Below are 23,636 nucleotides of genomic sequence, written 5' to 3'. Positions count from 1 at the left end.
TTCTTTCTTTCTTTCTTTCTTTCTTTCTTTCTTTCTTTCTTTCTTTCATGTATCTTCTATTATTCTGAATTATATTTTATAGTCATCATGATGAACATTTGAAAAAAAGACCACTGAAAAGATAACTGCAGTTTATGTACCAACATCTGCTGCAGAGGATGAGGGAGATAAATTCTCTAAAAATTGAATAAGATTCTACAAATTAAATTGATATATAATTTACTAAATGATAACTTCAGAGCAAAGGTAAGCAAGGGGGAGTATGATGAAAATTAGTTGGAAAATGTAACTCAGGGTATATATAGATAAATAAACCATAGACAGACAGACAGACAGACAGACAGACAGATAGATAGATAGATAGATAGATAGATAGATAGATAGATAGATAGATAGATAGATAGATAGATGGCCAAAGAGTCATAGATTTTACAGAAATATGATGTCCACATAATACAAATGGTTTCAAAAAGAAATTCAGATATTGGACATGGTAAATAGCTAAATAATATGATAAAAATGAAGTTCTTTAATGAAAAAAAATGACCCATTATTGATATGAGAATCATTTACATATTTGCTTTCTGTGTATAGTCAGACCATCAACTTATTGAGAAAAGCTTAAAACAAAATCTCAGATTAGAAGACTACAAAAGCAATGATGTGGCATTCAATTAAAACAACTCCTACTTGACCTATTTAAACCATTATTTATTGATGCTGGAAAATGAAAAATCACTATACTCATAAGGAAATAAATGATAAATAAATGAGATCAAAAGAAATTGCCTCAGTCAGGAAACACTTGAATTTTCAACAAATGAAAAGCCACGATAGCCAAGAGCCATACTATTGTAGTATATAAAATTTTGAGTAAGATAGATTGGAAAGGGTGGCAGAAGATTATGAGTAGTATATCAGGAGTTTACAAAAACTTTGGTAAAAAACAATTAACTTTGATCACTCTGAAGGCATTGAAGGATATAACTGGAATGAGGACAAACAGATGAAATATGGAGAATATTCATCAAGATTTCTATAACACACTATTCCTCTATCAATGGCATTTGAATGATTGCATTTGCACTCTAACAGTGCCTGCAAGAGGAAGTAGAAATGGCACTAAAATAAGAAAAAAGAACATTTGGGCTAAAAAAAAAAGCATATACAGAGAATTCTGGTCAATGGAGGAAACACAATTTTGAAGGTGTTGAGGGATCTATACTATTGATATCTGAAAGAGGAGAAGATACCAAACATTTGAAAAAAATCAAGTATTGAAAAAGGTAAAAAGGGACAGCCAGGTGGCGCAGTGAGTAGAGCGCCGGCCCTCGAGTCAGGAGGACCTGAGTTCAAATCCGACCTCAGACACTTAACACATACCAAAAAAAAAAAAAAATAGCTGTGTGACCTTGGGCAAGTCACTTAACCCCAATTGCCCTACAAAAAGCAAAAAAAAAAGGTAATAAACAAAATGCCAATAATTGCCTGTCCATATACCTACTTTCCTATCTCTACAAAATCTCCATAAGAATATTGGGCATGTATATGAAAGAATTAAATCAGGGGCTCATAACCTTTTTTGTGTGCCTTGAGCCCTGTGAAAGTCTGGGGAAATAATGTTTTTAAATGCATAAAATTAAATATACATGATTATAAAAATACATTGAAATTGTTATGGAAATATTTTTTGAAAGAAACAAGCAATTTTGTGGACCCCAGGTTAAGATTCCTTCATTAGTTAATTGAGGTCTGAGAAGGAACCAGGAAAGCTTTTATAGTCCATGAACCCTACCTATATTCACAAAATGTCAACAGATTTAGTAAAAGGTCTCTAACACATGATATGATAAAGTACAATGGTGGAACATGGACAAGAGTCACACAGGATGAGAAGGTTTGGATGGAAGCATCCATATTGATAAGGTCATCAGTCCATGAAAGTATTTTAAATATCCTTCGTATCAACACTCTCTATACCTTCCCATTCCCACCATTTCTCAGGATTATAGCCTTAATAAGTCTGAAGTCCAACAGCAAAACGTCCGTTAATCTTATCTTAATATGACTTACCTATTCACTCAGTCAATAAATGTATAAGAAGTAATAAATTAACAGCTTAGTATTTTGTACACACCCTCCTCAGATTTTTTTTTACATACCTGTTCTTTTTATTATTTCCCAAACAGCACAGGCAGTGGCTGGTATCATAGAATGCTGATCCAGACATAGACGTCCAACATTGACAATATGAAACCCATCTACATCTTTTCCAGGTGCAATTCCATTGCAAACTGTCCGTTCATCTATGTGGTCTGAAAGATATTCAAAATCAGCTCATTCATTTAGGAATCCTGGGAATCAAATTGTAAAGAATCATGTCAAGTTCACTCATTTAGGATCCTGGGACGTTATGAATCATTTCATTTTTTTTTGTTACTCCCTTGATATCACAAACAGCAATGACATAATATTCTTTAAACAAAACCCACCTAGTAAGGGGTGGCTAGGTGGCGCAGTGAGTAAAGCGCCAGCCCCAGAGTCGGGAGGACCTGAGTTCGGTTCCAGCCTCAGACACTTAACACCCACCAAAAAAAAAAAAACCCAAAAAACTAGCCATTTAACCTTGGGCAAGTTACTTAACCCCAATTCCCCTCCAAAGGGCAAAAAAAAAAAATCCACCTAGTACATACAGTGTTAAGGATGGGTCTCTTCAGCTTTCTGGAGGTCAGTTTTATTATCTATTCAAATAAAAGATGGAATTGAATGATCTTTAAGCTCAAAATTATATGATGCCATGAAAGTCCAAAGCCAGGAGAGGCCAATCAGACCAAAAAAGGAGTCTTGGCCAATGATACAACATTTATCTGCACTGAAAGAAACAACATAATAGATTTGGGCCTCAACTTTACTCATAATAGCTATAATAAAAGCATTTTCTACTTCAGAGGATTATCATGAATTTCAATTAACAGGCATTTGGTAAAGTGCTCTCAGAGTCCAAGGGGAGAAAGACAGATATTAAGGATTTTGTTTTGCATCATTTTAAGTGTCTATGCAAGCCAATAAAATGCTTGAAGAATTTATATTCATAAATCATTAGCATAATGTAAACTCAAATATATTTACTTGTTACAAAAATAATTAATTCTGGAAGGAGACCAATGCAATCTGTCATGAATGAACAGAAGTGATCACACATGGACTGCTTGAAGTCCCATTGTCTAAAATGAATAACAAGCTCACAAATGTAAAACATCATATTACCTGATCTTATTACTCTACATTAAGTAATTTGTGTTATTAATAGCTTAACTCTTAATCTATTAACCTATTAAGAAAATACTATATCTGAAAAGGCCAAAATGAAGTCGTATCTGTTACATTAAAATTCCTTTGCTAATTATATATTCTACAGTAATCAATCAAATCCATTTTGACACATACTGGCTGTGTTAACCTAGAAAAGCTCCTCAACCTCTCTGTGCCTCCAACAATTCTCTAAAACTACAACTTGAAGACAAAGTGACAACCTGCACTGGTAAAGAGAGTTTCCTTACCTGGGAAATATACTAATGAAATCATAAGTTTGAACAAATCATCTTGTTTTCAAGAGACCACAGCTTGAGTCCAAACTTAATTTTTTTCTACAGCCTTTTTTTCTCTAACTTGGTCCTTTTAGCTTTTAGTCAAATAGAATGCCTTTATTATAATGCACTTATTAAAGCATGCAATTTCCCCTGAAGGCAAGTCAAATTTATTTGTATTAGACTACTAAGATTTTATTAATATGAAAAAATTAGTAGAAGAGAAACCATACATTTCTAATTTCAACATTTTGCACTTCTTTCCACAAATTAATTTCATTTAGTAGGTTTTTTTTTTCAAATGACCACCCTTTTATTAATAACCTGCTGGTCTTATTTTTATTTTATTGCTTTTTGGAGGGATGAAGGCAGGGCAATTGGGGTTAAGTGACTTGCCCAAGGTCACACAGCTAGTAAGTATTAAGTGTCTGAGGCCAAATTTGAATTCAGGTCCTCCTGACTCCAGGGCTCTATTCACTGTGCTGCCTAACCACCTCTATTTAGTAGATTTTTAGGCAGCTAGAAGGCCCAGAGGATGGAGTATTGGACCTAGAGTCAAGAAGACCTGAGTTCAAAAGTGACATCAAACCCTTAATAGCTATATGACCGTGGGCAGGTCACTTAACCCTGTTTGCCTCTGTTTCTGTGAAATGAGGACAATGAAAGTACTACCTCCCTAGTTGTTATGAAGATAAAATGAAATAGTATTTGTAAGTTCTTTATAAATCTTAAAGCACTATATAAATGCTAACTATTATTGTTATCAGGTACTTGAATTCCTTTTTTTGTTGATGCTCAATCATTTCAGTCACATTCAACTCTTCGTGACTGCATTTGGGGTTTTCTTGGCAAAGATACTGGAGTGGTTAGCCCTTTTCTTCTCCAGCTTATTTTACAGGTGAGGAAATTGAAGCAAATAGGTGTAAGTGACTTGCCTAGGGCTATACAACTAGAGAGTGTCTGAGATCAAATTTGAACTCCGGTCTCCCCGAATCCAATCCCAGTGAGCCCCCTAGATGTCCCATGAATTCCTTAGCCTGATTTAATTAGCTTTGAAAATAGTTTGCATTCATATGGGACTATATCATGTTAAAATCAATGATCTCCTTTAAAATAATAAATCATTTGAATCCAAATTTCATTATATTAAGAGTAGTTTTGTCAGTCCCTAAATTCAAACCACAAGTTTCTTGACAATTTGTTTATTCAACAACTTCACAACCTGTTCATAAATGAGGGGCTACTCGTGTACTCCTTTAGATCATACTTTGAGCATGTGATTTATCCCTACAACTAAAATGCAAGCATTTCAGTAGCAAGGAGTGTGCCTCGGTGCCATGTACAAGGCTAGGAAAATCACATTACTTTATAGTTGCTTGATGAATTTGATTGATGAGGTCATTTCAAAAGTCGGTTTTAAAATTATACCATCTGTCATGGGCATCTCTCACATACCCATACCTCATCATATGGTGTCTCTCCATGAGGAAGGAGCTAAAAATTGCTTCTGGGAGAATAATATAAGGAAAGTACCTTGGAGAGGCTAGATCACAAGTGGCCATTAGGTCATTAGTTCTGATCAGCTAGGCATGTGATGTGTTTATTGACATTCTAAAGCCTGTTGGCCTCAGTTAATGTTCTCTTTGCTTCATTTGCTTTTGGGGGGATCTCAGTGACTCATGCAGGGAGTCCAGTAACGGGAGTGGAATCTTCAGCCTTAGAAATTTTGGATGGTTGGTTGAGTGAACCTTAGGAATCCAGGAGTCAAAGTAGAGATTGAGTGTCTCAACCTCGAGGCCTCCAGGGAGCAAGCTGTGATTTTCAGAAATGACTTTTAGGACTGCAGCCCATTAAAATGATTTATTTAGCAGTCACGCCATATCTGGACATGGACTGGGGGGACCAATGCTATGTAGAACAGAGCTAAGATTTGAGCCAGAGAACAAGGTGATTCAAGGGAGGGTATCCCCCAGAGGGATTAGGAAAAGTATTTGTACATTTGTTCTTGCTGTATCTCTGATGTAAATAGCCATTTGCTTGAGAAAATAAATGAATCCACTTATAGTGGTTAAATGGAACTCAGTGATAATCAGTGGCCCCCTGCAAATGGAGGGGGGAGACAAAATTAGTGAAAGGTCCAGCTAATGGCAGTAGAGAAGAAGTTACCCCAAGGTTCCTAACCTGCTTAGGACACCCTGGAATATTGAAGGGTGATGTATGTAGCCTGCCTGGCCTTGAGACAGTGAGTCAGAGACTTCTACCATAGATCAGATACAAAACCTAGTGAATACTCTTAACAAATGGAACAACATTGACACCTAGTGGCTGCATCCTGATAAAAAACACCTGAAATAGGACCTTTATTTGAACATTTTGTACAACAAGAGTAAATATATTTTACTTCATTAAAGAAAATCTGGTACAATATTTAGAAATTTGTGACCAATATAATTTATTTTATTTTATATTTTAATTGAATTTTGTTTATTTTTAGTTTACATCATTCATTTCCACAAGATTTTGAGTTATAATTTTTCTCCCTATCTTTCCGCTAACCACCACCCTAAAACAGCTATCCCATTGAATGCCCCCTCCCCCAATCTGCTCTCTCCCATATCCTATCCCATCACCCCCTCCAAATTTCCTGTAGGGCAAGATGGATCTCTATGCCCTCATGCCTGTATATATTATTTCCCAGTTGCATGTAATAATAATAATAATAATAAATATACATTAAACATTTGATTTTAAAACTTTGAATTCCATATTCTTTCCCTTCCTCCCTCATCATCCACCCTCACTGGGAAGATAAGCAATTCAGTATAGGTTGTACATGTGTAGCTATGCAAAACATTTCCATAATGGCTATATTGTGAAAGGCTGACTATATTTCCCTCCATCCTATCCCACACTCAACTTGTCCTATTTTCTACTTTGATCCTGTCCCTTTTCAAAAGTGTGTGCTTCCAACTTCCCTCCCCCCCTTCTCATCCCCTTAACCCCCTACTCTCCTGTGGGGCAACATACAATATTTAGTGTGTATGTCATTCCCTCCCTAAGCCAAATTCAATGAGAGTAAGGTTAACTCATTCCCTTTTGCCTTCCTGTTCTTCCCCACCATTGTAACAGTTTTCCCTTGCCTCTTCTATATGAGATAATCTACCCCCATTCTGTCTCTCCCCATCTCCTCTCATTATATTCTTCTCTCACCTCTCAATTCCACCTTTAAAGGATCATCCCTTCCTATTCAATCAGTCCTGTGCCCACTGTCTATGTATACCTGTACACATATTTACAAACATTCACATATGTATTCATATGTCCATATACACTCCTATGTAGACATATATGCATATATACATATATGTATACATATATACACACATTTATATTCCCTTCAACTGTCCTCATACTGAGAAAAGTTTCATAAGTTACAATGATCATTTTTCCATGTAGATAGTTTAACTTTTGTAAGTTCCTTGTGACTTCTTTTCTCTGTTTACCTTCTCATGTTTCTCTTGCTTCTTGTATCTGAATGTCAAAAAACTCTGTTTTTTGTTCATCATGAATGCTTGAAAGTCCTCTATTCCATTTAATTACTATATTTTCCCCTGAAACATGATACTCAGTTTTGCTGGGTAGGTGGTTCTTGGTTTTAATCCCAGCTCCTTTGACCTATGGAATATCATATTCCCAGCCATTCATTGCCTCAGTATAGAAGCTGCCAGATCCTGTGTTGTCCTGATTGTGTTTCCACAATATTGAAATTATTTCTTCCTAGCTGCTTGTAATGTTTCTCCTTGATCTGGGAACTCCAGAACCAAGCTATAATATTCCTAGGAGTTTTCTTTTTGGGATCTTTTTCAGGAGGTGGTCGGTGGGTTCTTTCAATTTATATTTTTCCCTCTGGTTCTAAAACATCAGAGCAATTTTCCTTGAGAATTTCTTGAAGGATGATTTCTAGGTTCTTTTTTTGATCATGTATTTCAGGTAGTCCAATAATTTTTAAATTATCTCTACTGGATCTATCTTTCAAGTCAGTTGTTTTTTCAATGAGACATTTCACATTGCCTTCTATTTTTCCATTTTTTGGGATCTGCTTAATAATATCTTGATTTCTCATAAAGTCACTAGCTTCCATTTGCTCCAATCTAATTCTGAAGGAATTATTCTCTTCAGTGAGCTTTTGACTTTCTTTTTCCATGTAGCAAATTTGGCATTTTAAGGCATTCTCCTCATTGGCTTTTTGAGGCTCTTTTGCCATTTGAGTTAGTTTATTTTTTAAGGAGCTATTTTCTTCAGTCAGGTTGTTGACTCTCTTTTCATGATTTTCTTGCATCATTCTCATTTCTCTTCCCAATTTTTCCTCCACTTCTCTTATTTGGTTTTCAAAATCCTTCTTAAGCTCCTCTATGGCCTGTAACCACTTTTCTTGGAAGCTTTTGTTGCCGGATTTCTGACTTTGCTGTCAGAACTTCCTCCTATTCTATGCTTTGATCCTTTTTGTCCCCCAAAAAGGAATCCAAAGTCAGATTTCTCTGCTTGCTTTGCTTCCTTTGTTTGCTCAAGATGCCACACAATTACTTGACTTTTGAGCTTTCTGCCACAGTAGAACTCTGCTTCCAGAGAGGACAGCTTTGTCCCAAATTATTGGGGTTTTCACAGCTGCTGGAGCTATTAGTTGGCTGCCCTCTCTGAATCCTCCACATGCTCTAACTCACTGGTCATACACCCCAAGACCTCCACCCTAGACAGCAATCCAGATCCAAGCAGGTTAAAGCAAGAATGATTACCCCTCAGACTGGTTGCTTGGTCCCCCTATAGTCTGCAGGCCAGGAGCTCTGAAGCAGCCCTATGGCAGTGGCTGCTGTGCCTCGGCTGCTTTTTCCTTGGTGAACAGATGTCGGACCACACTCCTGGACTCCCTGTTCCCAAAGTTCACACTGACCTCTCACATTTATGTGAGCATCTATGGGTTGAAAATTCTGGAAACCACCACAGCTGCTAGTGATCCACTCTCCCAAAGTCCCTCCAGCCAGCTGCTGGTTGTGGCCACCCTGAGGCTAAAACTTTGGGCTCAAGAGGGGCTTGGCTCTGCTCCCAGAGTGCTGTGATGGCCCCTTCTTGCCAGCCTGCCAGGCTGTCTTCAGTGGGAGGTTAGCTTCTCTCTGTCACTTTGTGGGTTCTGTAGCTCCAAAGTTTGTTTAGAGTAATTTTTTTACATGTATTTGATGAGGGGGTAGTGGGAGCCTTACAGAAATCCTGTTTCTTCTTCCTGCCATCTTGGCTCTGCCCCCCCCCCATAATTTATTTTAAATAAATTTCTATATATATATATATATATATATATATATATATATATACACATACATATATATATATATACACATACATACATATATATATATATATATATATATATATACACCACTTTTCCATTTCCCAGTATATTTCTGCCCTTTCTCACTTCCAGAAATACATCCCTTATAACAGAGAATTTGAAAAGTCTTACTTTTTTAATATGCTTGTTGGTTTTGCTGAACTATTTTCCACATTTTTTTGCAATAATATTCATTTTTCCACAATTTCAGACCTAATGCCTCTGCAAATAATTGGGTAGGGTGCCTTCTTATATCTCTTCTTTGGGACCAAATTTGGTAACTACAATTTTATAGCATTCAGTGTTGATTGTTTTTGTTCATTTCATTTACATTGTTTCAATCATTATATATATATATTGTTTTTCTGATTCTTATTATTTCTCTGTGCATCAGTTCAGACACATATTTTCATTCTTCTGTGTATTCATCATGTTAATCATTTACTAATAGTAATATTTCATCCCATTCATGTAAAACAATTTGTTTAGCTATTCCCCAAATGATAGGATTCCACTTTGTTTCCAGTTATTTTCTGCCATTAATACTTTTATAAAAATATTTTGGTATACATAGGATCTTTATATTTTCTCTTTTCACTGATCCCTTTGCCTAGCAGTGGTGTTTCTGAACCAAAGGGTCATTTAGTGATAATAATATTATTTAAGGACTTCCAAAGTATGATGTGGCCTTGTCATGACATGGGAGTGAACCTGGGTGTCTAAAGGCTAAACCAGCAGAGACGATGTTCAATCTTGTCCTCCAAAGGCAGGAAGACTTCAAGGATGAACCCAGGAAGCAAACAAGCATTTTAAATCACCTACTATGTGCCAGGTTCTATTCTAAACACTTATTATTATCTCATGTGATGTTCACAACAACTCCTCAAGGTAGGTGCTATTATCATTCCCAGTTTATAGGTGAGAAAAGTGAAGCAACTAGCTTAAGTGACTTGCCCAGTGTCACACAACTAGTAAATGGTTGAAGCAGAATTTGAATTTCTTGTTCAAATTCTTGTCCAAGTCTTCCCGATTCCAGGCCCAGCTCTCTATCCACTGAGCCATTTAGCTACCAGAAATTCCAGAAGGGAGAGAAGGCTAAATTCCAAACAGAAATTCTATACACTTCCCTGGAATAAGAATATAGGAAAAAATAATATAGTGATAACTATATAAAAAGGGAAAGAGACTCTTACTTAGGTGGTCATAGACTCATTGCTTTAGAGCTGGAGAAGACGTCGTAGGTCATCTAGGGCAATCTCTCATTTTTAGAAGTGACAAAACTAAGCCCCAGTCAAGTTAAGTGAATTGCCCAAGGTCATACAAGTAATAAGATTAAGATTTGAACTCGGGACCTCTTAGTCCAAATCCCACATGATTTCTACCATACAGAAAAGTTTAAGTTTAGGAATGTTCAGTAACGAATCAATCAGCCTAGTTATTTTATGATCCTTCCCCAGGGACAGATTATGTGCCTTCTCTCTAGGGACTAGCCTACCTAAGTGCAGGGAACAGGGTTGTCCACAACTTTATTGTGGTGGTAATTAGTTTTGTTTTAATTAATTTTTCAACCATAGAACTACTGAAACATGGAGGGTATATTCTGTACTTGTAAAAGGAGGAGTCTCAGCAGTGAAACAGTAACTCTTTTCAAGTACAAAAGTGGTGTATGGTTTGGTGTGTTTTTTTTGTTTTGTTCTGTATTTGCTTTGAAGGAGGTTTGCATATTGAAGACAGAAGAAGGGGAAAAGTTGCATCAAGTATATTTGTAATTTGATCAACCGACACTAGGGGGACCTACTCTGTAATGTACAACTAGTGCAAGAAATGCTGATCATAAAGCTAAACTAGAAATTCTCTTTACCCCTAACCAGTTAATTGCCTGGGTTAAATTTATAGAGGACTGAGAAAAATTTCACACTAAGATAAAAGCTTCAGCCAGTTACATGATTTTCTTTTAAAACAAAATAGCCATACTAGAGGCAATAGAAAATAAATTTTAAACTCTTATGACAAATTCTATGACTAATTAGCCATGACAGTCATTCTAGACTTAAGTTTCTTCTTCTCTAAAATAAAAAGATTGGATTCAATGATTTGTTATTCAGTCATTTTAATCATGTCCAACTCTTCATGATGCCATTGGAGGTTTTCTTGGTAAAGATACTGATTTGCAATTTCCTTCTCCAGTTCATTTTATAGATGAGGAAACTGAGGTAAACAGGGTTAACTGACTTGCCCAGGGTCATACAACTAATAGGTGTCTGAGGTGTGATTTGAACTCAAGCCTTCCTGACACAAGGCCCAACACTCTATTCACTGTGCCACCTAGATGCCCACTGAACTTCATGATATCTAAAGTCATTTCCAGGGCCAGTATTCCATGACTCTATAATGCACTGGCATCATTTATAACATTTCTACAGATAATTGTAGCTACTACCATGTTTTGCTGATAGTTTGAAGAAAAAAAGAAATATTAACTTGTATTCTTGGTGGAAACAAGTGAAAGCTTTAGCATTAATACACCTAAATTACACATTAGCACTATAATAATAATAATAATAATAACTAACATTTATATAGAACTTTAGGGTTTGCAAAGTTCTCTGTGTATATATATATATATGTGTGTGTGTATATATATGTATATATACACATATATTAGCTAAAATATATGTATATGATAGTTTATAAGGCTTACAAACATCTTATCTTCACAGTAACTTTACAAGGTAGGAACTATTATTATCACGGCCATTTTACAGATGGGAAATCTTAGTCAGACAGTGGTTAAGTGACTTGCCCATTGCTTAGGTGTCTGAGGATGGATTTGAACTCATATCTTCCCAACTCCAGATCGAAGGCTCTATCCACTGCACCACCTAGCTGCTTATATAAGATTTGTCAAATTGTAGGATAGGATTACGTATATTTTCATGACAATAAATACACACACGTATGTATATACATACAGGTATACATATGTGTATACATGGACATATATGTGTATATATATACCTATATGTATATATCTTTTCTCCTCAAACACAATGAACACTTAGTAAATGCTTGCTGAATCCAATAAGCTACATATCCAAGGACCAAAACTAACAGAAGAAGGTCTTCCCAAGTTATGCAATGTTGTATCTTCAGTCATATTGTCACTTGTCTTCCTAATTTGTGGCATTTTAATCTACTCCATTGAAAATAAAACTACAGAATAAAGGAACTTCAGAAACTTTAAGCATTTTCATGCTAGAATAAACACATCTTTATACTAGTATCTTTTCCAATATCTTAAAAATGAAATAAAATACTCTGAAGACAACGGTTAAAACATGCATTTTTTTTTCCTTAGAATGACACCCAAGGCATACCATAAAATTACATTACCTGGCAAAGGCAGTTGAACTAATATGCCACTGACTCTTGGGTCCATGTTCAGTTGCTCGGTAATGTCCAAAAGTTCTTCCTGAGAAACATCTTTTGGTTTTAGAATGACCTCACTACCAATGCCTAGAAGAAAGCATATGGGGAGTCAGATTATAACCACTTGGGGATTTATTAGATGGGCCTGCATCAATGCGTCAATTTCAAAGCTCCCTTCTGGGAATGTCTGAGGCTGTATTTGAGCTCAGGTCTTCCTAACTCTGGGCACAGCTCTCTACCCACCGTATCACCTAATAGCCTTGAGGATGAGAGTGGTAGATGACTTGCATTGAGGGGTGCTGTGCTAGGTCAATTGGGTGACTGTACTAAGTCTGGCATCAGCATAAGTTCTCTCAAGCAAGGGGAGCATCTGGCTGCTTAACAAGAGTTGAACCAGCCCAAATCAGAAACAGAAAAGGCCAAAGTTCTCATGATTATCAATAGCAAGAATGGTCCTGTGATTGGCTGGTACACTTTCAGCCTGGTGGAGAAATAGAAAAATAAAAAATATAAAATGAAATAAATAAAATGATTAATAGAAAACAATAATAGAAACCGCCAGAATGTTATATTTGGATCTCATTTAATTGTGTGATCTACCATAGAGACCAAATCTGTGACATTCTGGTGGTTTCTCTTGTTTTTTTAGTCACATATATGTTTGCTTTGCTAAAAATTCTATTAGGGAATTCTCTCTTCCAATATATGTCACCATTCTTCCTTTAACTTATATTCTTAGAATATTCTGGGGTATCACAGTGTCACAATTCATGGCAGAGGTAGCATTCTGACTGCTTTGAGGCCAGCTCTACCCATTACACCATTCTGACTCTCATTTTACTATCAAAAATATCATTGACACATGCATGAACCATTTTCATAAAGATTGGAAGGAAATCTATACTTCCAAATGAAAGAACAAAACTTCTATGACCCTTATGCAAAAATCTAATGAACTCACAATAATGATTTTTGTCATATGATTTTATATTCTTTTTAAAATTAAATTTTAATTTAGATGAAGATCTGTCTTTTCTGCTTCCTCATCCATTGAGAAAGAGGGAAAAATAAAGCCAGTTACAAACATTTGTAGTCAAGCAAAACAAATTCCTGCATTGGCCATGTCCAAAAATGTATCTGTAAATCTATACTGAGTCCAATCGCATCTCTATCAGGAGGTGGGTCCCATGTTTCATTAGGAGTCATCTGGAGTCATGACTGGACAAATCAGAGTTCTTAAGTCTTCTGAGCTATTTGTCTTTACAATATGGTCACCATTGTATAAATCATTCTGGTTCTTCTCACTTCATTCTGAATCATTTCATACAAATCTTCCCAGCTTTCTCTGAAATGATCCCCTTAAACATTTCTCACACCATGGCAGTATTCCATCAATTCTTGTATCATAATTTGTCTGGTCATTTTCCAGTTGGTAAGCACCACCTCAATTTCAAATACTTTGCCACCACTAAAATAGCAGCAATAAATATTTTTGTACCTGTGGGTCCTTTTCCTCTTTCTTTGACCTCACACCCAATAATGAATATTTAAAAAAATTAGAAAGAAAGTAGGCATATATATCCAAAAGAAACCCAAAAAACAAAAACAAACCATCTTGTCCTTCTACATTTTTTTTTGAATCTTCACCATTTTAAGGAAACTTGAAAATTATGTAAATAGCTTTAAAAATACACTTGTGTGTGTATTTTCTCTTCATGTATTTGATCAGGCTTATACTTTCCAAATTTATTTTTTATTTCTTCATATACTACATTAGGGAATGAGATTTTAGAGAGTCAAAATATGGTGATTCCTCTGTCACTGATGATTTAAAAATCACTATAGAAACAATGGCAGATTTGTATCATTCTATAGTTATGTTTCCCTTCAAATTTCATCTATAAATGGTCTTGAACTTAATTGAATCCAGTTTTCTTCAGGCTACTTATCCACTCTCCTGCTTTTTGATGATTTGTGATTACTGATAATATTCTTTAAGTCAGCAAATCAGTTCAACAATCATTTATTAAGTAGCTACTATGTGCCAAGCACTGGGGATTCAAAGAAAGACAAAAACAGTCCCTGCTCTCAACAAGCTCATAGTCTAATGAGGGAGAAAATATGAAAAAGACTACATACAAAGAAGATATAGATGGAGGATAAGTATCAGAGCCTTAAGGGAAATCAATAAAGGTTTTTTCAGAAGACAGGATTTTAGCTGAGGCTTAATGGAAGCCAGGCAAGGCAACAGCCATTGTCTTCAACAATGATTTACAAATAAGCATGTATTCTAGGTGCCATCTAGACAAAAGACACAAAGACGTCCCCTTTGGCTACCATTCTTATCTACTTGGCAAAGTACTCAAGTGTTATCTAAGCTCTTTTGGCCTCCTCATTGTGGCATTTGCTTTTCATCAGTTAAATCTATCTTGAGAAATAATGACTGATAATCAGTTAATATCATTGCTTTTTTTTTTCATTTCCCATTTTTGGCATGAATAAATAGCTAAAGTTAGAGCTGCTGTGAATGCATGCAGCAACTTCTCGCCTTTATACTTTCCTCTAATGAGCATTAATTTTACCTGTGTTCTAACAGGATCGATCAAGAGCTCAGTGACAGTCAACAAAACTTTATTAAGCATTGAGCTAAGTTCTAGTGATTTAAAGAAAAGCAAAAATCCAATCCTTGACCTCAAAGAACTCGAGGGAAGACAACATATATGCCATTTATATGAAAGACTCACATGCTGTAAGTTAGAGGTATTGACTGACAATTGATTCGGAAATACCTCCCATGGCGGTCACCATGCATTTCCTGTTCACAGGCTCCTTTTTTTCTTATCCTTCTGATTTTCCTCTTGAAATAGTAATCATACATGGGCATGGGGTTCATGGACCTTTGGTTCCTTCATTTGTTTCTTTCTTTGAAACCAAATCCCTCTGTCTCATCCAGGCTGAAAGAACAATGACCACTTCCTGTCCCAATCCTACTCTTGACTGGCAGGTGAGTTTTGACTCACGCCATTTCAAATCTGTGATGGTTTATCCCTTCTAGGTAGCGTGGTGGCCTTCTGCTCCTAACATCTCACTACATTGGTGCCAGACATATTGTGGACACCCAATCATCTTAGTACATTGTAGCTCAGAACTCCCAAGCTCTGGTTAATCCATCAACCTCAGATTCCTTGAGAGCAGAAATTACAGACATGGGCCACCATGCCTGGCATGCTTTCCTTTTTAACCCTAAATCATATTTTCTACCATTTTCCATCATTATCTGAGCCCCCCTTTTTTTTGAAATTGCTAACTATCAAGGCATAGGTTTGACTTGATTTAGAGACTCCTGAAGGTCATTATAGAATCTCACTTCTTTTCATCTTCTGAAATAGTTGGTGACATGTATACTACAACTATCTAGATTATGGTCTATTTCCTTGTAGCCATTGTGAGCATGCTCGGGAAAGATAATCAAATTTCCTATGAAATCATGTCCTTTATTGCCCTTGTATCCCAGTGAAACCAATTCTGCCAACTCCTTTATTTCCAATTTGTCAGAAACTCTTTAATTTATTTATGTTCCTGGAATTCATTTTCCTTTGTCCTTGCCTCAGAGGAAAGTGAGTTTCTTTCTGATTAGAAATATTCAAGCTGGACTTAAATGACCACTTATTACTGATACAGCAGACTGTATTCATGATTTAGGGAAGTGTTTTAGATAACCCTTCCTCTTATAGGTCTCTGGATATAGAACTAGAGACTTCTATGCAGCAGAATGCATCAATCACAAAAGAAACACACTAGACTATGCCTTTCAATCAAAGAAAATTATTAAGTAAAACTGTGATTTTTTTTTTTTGCTTTATGGAGGGGGGAGGGCAGGGTAATTAGGTTTAAGTTATTTGCCCAAGGTCACATGGCATGGCTAGTTAGTGTTAAGTGTCTGAGTCCAGATTTGAACTCAGATCCTCCTGACTCCAGGGCTGGTGCTCTATTCACTGCACCACCTAGCCACCTCAAGTCAATAAAAATCATGCTGAAAAAGAAAAACCTTGTTTTTTTCTGAATTGTCTTCTCTCTTACATTCTCTTTCAGCAATGAGGTACTAAGTCATATATTAATAACTGTCTGTGATTTTAAATAGCAGAGGATCCTTTAATAATTAAATCTGTAAGAAGGCCCTACATGTGAAGAATGCATGTGAAATATTTAGTAATTATAGATTCTCTCATGAAATGCTTACTTACCTACAGCTGTAGCTGCTTTTATCTTATTTCTTACATAGGTATGGCTTGCTGGGTTGTCTCCTACTAAAATAATACTGAGATGAGGTTTCCTGTTCCCAAGGGACACCCATGATTTTACCTCATGACATATTTCTTTACAGATTTGTCTGGCCATTTCAGTTCCTGAGATAATGGTGGCTTCACATCTATAAAAATAGTCAAGCAAACAAAAAATAAGTGATTAAAAAGACAACATTTATCAATCAATCAACAAGACAGAACCCACAAAATGACACAGAAAAGTTAACCTCCCACTGAGGACAGCCTGGCAGGTGGGCAGGAATCGGCCAGCATAGTGCTCTGGAAGCCAAGCCCAGATCCACACTGAGGTTTTAGGCCCAGGGCAGGCCTGACCAACCACCAGCTGGAGGGACTCCAGATCACCAGCAGCTGTGGCTATCCAGAATTATCAACATATAGATGCTGAGGACAAAGTGAGAGGCCAGTGCAGTGTGGACTTTGGGACCCAATAGTTGGGAGTGTGTCAGCTTTGGCCCCAGGGTGAGAAGCCACTGAGGGCTGCAGCACAGCCACTGCCACATGGCAGCTTTAGCTCCTGGACTGTAGAGTGTAGGGGGAACAAGAGATCAGTCTGAGGGAGTAATCGCTTTTGCTTTAACCTGCTTAGATCTGGATTGCGGTCGAGGGTGGAGGTCCTGGGATGTGCGACTAGCTTGCCAGAGCATGTGAAGGCCTCAGAGAGGACACCCGATTAATACCTCTGGCAGCTGAGAAAACCCTAGCATTTGGAACGAAGCTCTCACATCTGGTGGCAGAGTCCTACTGTGATAAAAAGCCCAAAAGTCAAGTAATTGAGTGGCAAAAAGGCCAGGCAAAGGAAGCAAGCCAAGCAAAGCAATCCAACATTAGACTCCTATTTTGGGGACAAAAAGGATCAAAGCATGGAACAAGAGGGAGATAGTGAAGTCAGAACTCCTGCACCAAAAGTTTCCAAGAAAAATATGAGCAGGTAACAGGCCATAGAGGACCTTAAGAAGCAGATAAGAGAAGTGGAAGAGATATTGGGAAGAGAAATGAGAATGATGCAAGAAAATTACGAAATGAGTCAACAGCCTGACTGAGGAAAATAATACCTTAAAAAATAGACTAACTCAAATGGCAAAAGAGGCTCAAAAAGGCAATGAGGAGAAGAATGCCTTAAAAAGCTGAATTTGCCAGATGGAAAAAGAATCTCAAAAGGACATTGAAGAGAATCATTGCTTCAGAATTAGATTGGAGCAAATGGAAGCTAGTGACTTTATGAGAAATCAAGATACTCTTAAATAGATCAAAAAAGACGAAAGAATAGAAGGCAATGTGAAATATCTCATGGGAAAAACCACTGACCTGGAAAATAGATCCAGGAGAGACAATTTAAAAATTATTGGACTGCCTGAAAGCCATGATCAAAGAAAGAACCTAGAAATCATCCTTCAAGAAATTCTCAAGGAAAACTTCCCTGATGTTTTAGAACCAGAAGGCAAAATAGAGGTTGAAAGAATCCACCAATCACCCCCTGAAAAAAGATCCCAAAAAGAAAACTCCTAGGAATATTATAGCTAGGTTCTAAAATTCCCAGATCAAGGAGAGAATATTACAAGCAGCCAAGGAAGAAACAATTTGAATATTGTGGAAACACAATTAGGATAACTCAGGATCTGTCAGCTTCTACACTGAGGGATCATAGAGCTTGGAATATGATATTCCATAGGTCAAAGGAGCTGGGATCAAATCGGGGGAAAATATGGTCATTCAGTGGAATAGAGGACTTTCAAGCATTCTTGATGAACAAACCAGAGTTGAATAGAAAATTTGACATTCAGATACAAGAAGCAAGAGAAGCATGAGAAGGTAAACAGGGAAAAGAAATCATAAGGAACTTATTAAATTTGAACTATTAACATTCCTACATGGAAAAAAATCCCTACATGATAATTATAACTGATGAAATTTTTCTCAGTATGAAAATATTTGAAGGGAATAGAAATATATATATTTATATATATCGGAGGGTATATGGGCATATGAATACATATGTGAGTGTGTGTATATATGTCTACAAGAATACATAGACAGAGGGCACAGGACCATTTGAATAGGAAGGGATGATACTTAAAAGATGAAATTAAGAGGTGAGGGAGGAATATAATGAGAGGAGATGGGGAGAGACAGAATGGGGTAAATTATCTCATGTAGAAGAGGCAAGGGAAAATGGCTACAATGGAGGGGAAGAATAGGAAGGCAAAAGGGAATGGGTCAACCTTATTCTCATCAAATTTGGCTCAGGAAGGAAATGACATACCCACTAAATAGGGTATCTTTCCCCACAGGAGAGTAGGGGGGATGGGTATGAGAGGGGGGATGATTGAAGGGATTGGGGGAAGGGAAGTGGGAAGCACCCACTTTTGAAAAGGGATGGGATCAAAGTAGAGAATAGAACAAGTGGGAGGTGGGATAGGAGGGAGGGAAATATAGTCAGTCTTTTACAATATATCTATTATGGTAAGGTTTTGCATTAGCTATACATGTACAACCTATACTGAATTGCTTATCTTGCCAGTAATGGTGGGTGACAAGGGAGGAAGGGAATGAATCTGGAATTCAAAGTTTTAAAATCAAATAGTTATATGTATACTATTATTAATACTACTTTACATGTAATTGGGAAATAAGTTACACAGGCACTGGGGCATAGAGATCCACCATGCCCTACTGGAAAAGTCGAAGGGGGTATGGGAGAAGATATGGGAGAGAGCAGATTGAAGGAGGGGATATCCTGCAGGACTGCTATTTTGGGTTGGTGGGTAGGGGAAAAATGGGAGAAAATTTTTAACTCAATCTGGCAGAAATGAATGATGTAAATCAGAAGTTAATGAAGCATTTGAAAAGTGAAAAAAATCAATCAACAAGCATTTATTAAGTACATACTATATGATGAACAAAGTCTATAAGCTAATGTACTCCAGGGCATGGCCAACACAAATGAAGGGTTAGACAAATTACAGAAAGGAAGGAGATAAGAGTAAAGATTTAGAGTTGGCAAGAGTCTGTTCTAGAGAGCATCTATTTCAATCTACTTATTTTACAGGTAAGGAAACTGAGGCCCAGAGAACTGAAGTGATTGTTTCAAGGTCATGCAAGCAGCAAATGACAGAACCAAGAATGGGACCCAGGTCTCCTGACTCCAAAACCCAATATTCTTTCAGTGCTGTGATAATAACCTTGGGCAGAAGAGGCAAGGTCTGAATTGGGAGGAGAATGAGTATAAGAAAATAACTGGGTCAAATTGATACCATAGTGTCCTCATGGCCCCAAGATCTAAACATTTATTGGAGCAAACAGTTAGGTTGTGAAGTCTATACTAGGTCAGGAAATAATGCATAAGTTGGCCTTGGAATTCTCATGCCACCATTTCCGGGTAATCAACTAAGATCAAGGTAGCATTCATCCTACTCCAGTGCTTAGGAAAATACAACATTTCCCATCAAGCCTTACCAGGAGGAATGTACTGTGTTCCTTCCCTTGGAAATAGTCATTACCAGAAGGATAGACAACTGAACCCAGTATAGGTGTCCCACATTTACTGCTGGTAGCTTAACTCTAATATTTCTTATTGAGGTTTAATGACTGCAAACGTTAACATTATGGTCTACAAAAGGGCTAGCTTATCAGTAGGAGATTTTTTTTTTTACTTTTTGGAGTGGGGAGGGCAGGGCAACTGGGGTTAAGTGATTTGCCCAAGGACACTTGGCTAGTGTGTTAAGTGTCTGAAGCCAGATTTGAACTCAGTTCCTCCTGACTCCAGGGTCCGTGCTCTAGTAATCACTGCACCACCTAGCTGCCGCAAGCAATAGGAAATTCCAAACTATATTACAAAGTGGTAATCGTGAAAACAATCTGTTTTTGTCTAAGAAATAGAATGGTGGTGTTTCAGTGGAATAGATTAGGTATACTATGCACAGTAGTAAATAACCTTAGTAATCTAGTATTTGACAAACCCAAAGATCCAAGTTTTGAAGATAAGAACTCAGTATATAAGAAAAATCACTGGGAAGATGGAAAGCAGTTTGGCAGAAACTAGGCATGAACTAATATCTCACACTGTATACAAAGTGTATATATACAAAGGGTATGTGATTTAAACATGAATGGTGATAAAATAAGCAAAATAGGGGAACAAGGAAAATTTTACTTGGCAGATCTATGGATAAGGGAAGAGTCCATGGTCAAAGAAGAGATAGAGAAGATCATAGGAGGTAAAATGAATAATTTTGATTACATGAAATTACAGTTTTTGCACAAACGGAACCAATGCACTCGAAATTAGTAGGAAAGCAGGGAACTGGGAGGTGGGTATTTTTAAAGCAAGTTTCTCTTATAAAGGTCTTATTTCTCAAATATATAGGGAATGGAGTCAAAGTTATATAAATGAGAACTATTCCCCAATTGATAAATGGTCAAAGGATATGAATAGGCTGTTTATAGAAGAAGAAATCAAAGCTATCAAGTCATATCTAAATCACTCATAACTTGAGAAATGCAAATTAAAACAAATCTGAGGTATACCTCACACATCAGATTTACTAACATGACCAAAAAGGAAAATGACAAATGCTGGAGGGGATATAGAAAAATTGGGACACTAATACAATGTTTGTGGTATTGTGAACTGATCCAACCATTCTGGAAAACAGTTTGTAACTTGACCCAAAGAGCTATAGAACTGTGCATACCCTTTGATCCAGCAACACCAGTAATGGGTCTGTGTCCCAAAGAGATCAAAACAAAAAGGAAAATGACATAAACGTACAAAAATATTTATAGCAGTTTTGTGTGTGTGTGTGTGTGGTGGCAAAGAACAGGAAATTGAGGAGGTGCTTGTCAACTGAAGTATGGCTGAACAAATTGGGATATATGATTGTGATGTAATACTATTGTGTAAGATATTATAAGAAGGATAGTTTCAGAAAAACCTGGGAAGACTTATAGGAACTGAAGCAAAGTGAAGACAGAAAAACCAGGAGAACATTGCGCACAATAACAGCAATATTGTCATGATGATCAACCCTGAAAGACTTAGCTACTCTAATCAATACAATGGTCCAAACCACTGCAAAAGACTCGTAACAACAAAAAAAATTCTGCCTCCAGGGAAAGAACTGATGAACTCTGAGTGCAAATTGAAGTGTTTTTTTTTTTACTTTCCCTATTTATCTCACTTATTTTTTGCAACATAGCTAATAGGAAAATGTTTTGCCTGATTTCCCATGTATAACTGATATTATATTGCTTGCCTTAATTAGTCAGAGAGAGGCTAAAAGAAGGAAAAAATTTGGAGCTTAATTTTTTAAATATTAAATGTTTATTCAGAATATAAATTGTTCAAAAGATAAAAATAACCCATAGAGGACTTTTTGTTAGCTCAGTGACTCTATAGACTACTTCAAAAAGTTGATTGGATTTTGCTTTAAATTGGTTATATACATATGCATGAATAAATACACACACATATTTCTAATCTGTTCTGATCATTACTTTGCTATATTTTCCAAAATACTTTTTTGTAATGACAACAAATAAGTAATATAGGTATTATTTATTTCAAAAAGTTTTAATCTGTCACTTTCAATGATAAACAGACTTTAATAAAATAGAATTTCTGTGAAAAATAATAATAATAAACACCTTTTAAATGAAAAATAATAAAAGGGTCAGCTTGTAGGAAGAATGATATCTTATTCCAAAGTCTCTTTTATTTCTTAAGTGACATTACATCTGCCCTCTAAATGTGATGCATTGGAATGTGGGTTTCTAAATTCTTTTCAGTGTCATCTGCAACTTCTGCAATACTCTCAAAAAAACTCCCATTTTTTTATGCTGATCTGCAATATATTAAAATTGCAATGAGGAAATTGCGATGTGGAAGTGATGATTGTATATGGTCTCCAAAGTCCCTTCTAACTTTTAATCTATAATTTATGAACAACAAGCACAAAGAAGCAAGCTTAGGCTCTAAACAAATTTAGAAAGTGTTTCTAATCAGGAGAATTAGCCACAAATGGAACTGGCTGCTTCCAGTGGCAGCAGGATGGTGCAGTGGGTAGATGAGTTAGAAAAACTGATCCTTATGAGTTTAAATCTGACCTCAGACACTTACCAGCTATGTGACCCTGGGCAAGTCACTTCAGCCTGTCTGTCTCAATTTCCTCATCTGTCAAATGCGCTGGAGAAGGAAATGGCAAACCACTTTCGTGCTTTCGCCAAGAAAGCCCCAGATAGGGTCACAAGAATCAGACACCACTGAAAAATGAGTGAACAACAAGAAGAGGTAGTGTAGCAAGGTGTTGCAATGGTTAGAACACTAGATCTGGAGTCTGGAAGGCCTGAGATCAAATGTAGCCTCAGACACTTACTAGCTGTGTGATCCTGGGCAAGTCACTTAACCTAAGTTTGCCTCAGTTTCCTCATCTGTAAACTGGAGATAATCACAGTACCTATCTTACAGGGTTGTGAAGATCCCATGAGATGCTAGTTGTAAAGCATTTAGCACAGTCTTTGGCACATAGCTAGTGTTGGATAAATGTTATTGATTATTGTCATTGTTAGGTGACCTCAGATATCTTTGAGCAAAGTCTGGATGACCTTTTGTCAGGTTGAACTGGGGTCTCCTTTTGTTCCCCCAAGAATCAAACAAATATTTACTAAGCATCTCTTCTGTAAAGAACACCAAGCTAAACACTGAGGGAAGATATAAAGTTTAAAACAACCCTGAGGGAACTTAACACATCTAGTGCAGATGTATTGATATAATAGCCATATAAAATAGCCTTATAAAATGGCCATATAAAACATAGAGCATCCCAAAAATCTTAGTGCTGTCTTAAGCTTCTATGGATACCCTATAACCCTATAACCCTAACCCTAACCCTAACCCTAATTCCGCCACTAACCCTAACC

The 23,636-nt window shown here is 36.7% G+C and overlaps 1 protein-coding gene across 3 annotated transcripts in view; it reads right to left on the bottom strand.

Moving 5' to 3' along the window:
• MTHFD2L (methylenetetrahydrofolate dehydrogenase (NADP+ dependent) 2 like) overlaps window positions 1–23,636 on the bottom strand; it is a 123,041-nt gene that overhangs the window by 79,319 nt on the left and 20,086 nt on the right. For all 3 annotated transcript variants that reach the window (XM_069091732.1, XM_069091735.1, XM_069091730.1), the window contains exons 2-4: window positions 16,641–16,825; window positions 12,361–12,483; window positions 2,163–2,315 (exon numbers count right to left, since the gene is read on the bottom strand). In XM_069091732.1, coding sequence (XP_068947833.1) covers window positions 2,163–2,315; window positions 12,361–12,483; window positions 16,641–16,825 — 461 coding nt within the window. The remainder of the gene's footprint in view (window positions 1–2,162; window positions 2,316–12,360; window positions 12,484–16,640; window positions 16,826–23,636) is intronic.

This window comes from Petaurus breviceps, unplaced genomic scaffold, assembly GCF_028583685.1.
Source record: "Petaurus breviceps papuanus isolate PSGF00001 unplaced genomic scaffold, PetGlider_PUasm1.0 126, whole genome shotgun sequence".
Classification (NCBI taxonomy): Eukaryota; Metazoa; Chordata; class Mammalia; order Diprotodontia; family Petauridae; genus Petaurus; species Petaurus breviceps.
This window is presented reverse-complemented; position numbering and strand designations above follow the sequence as displayed.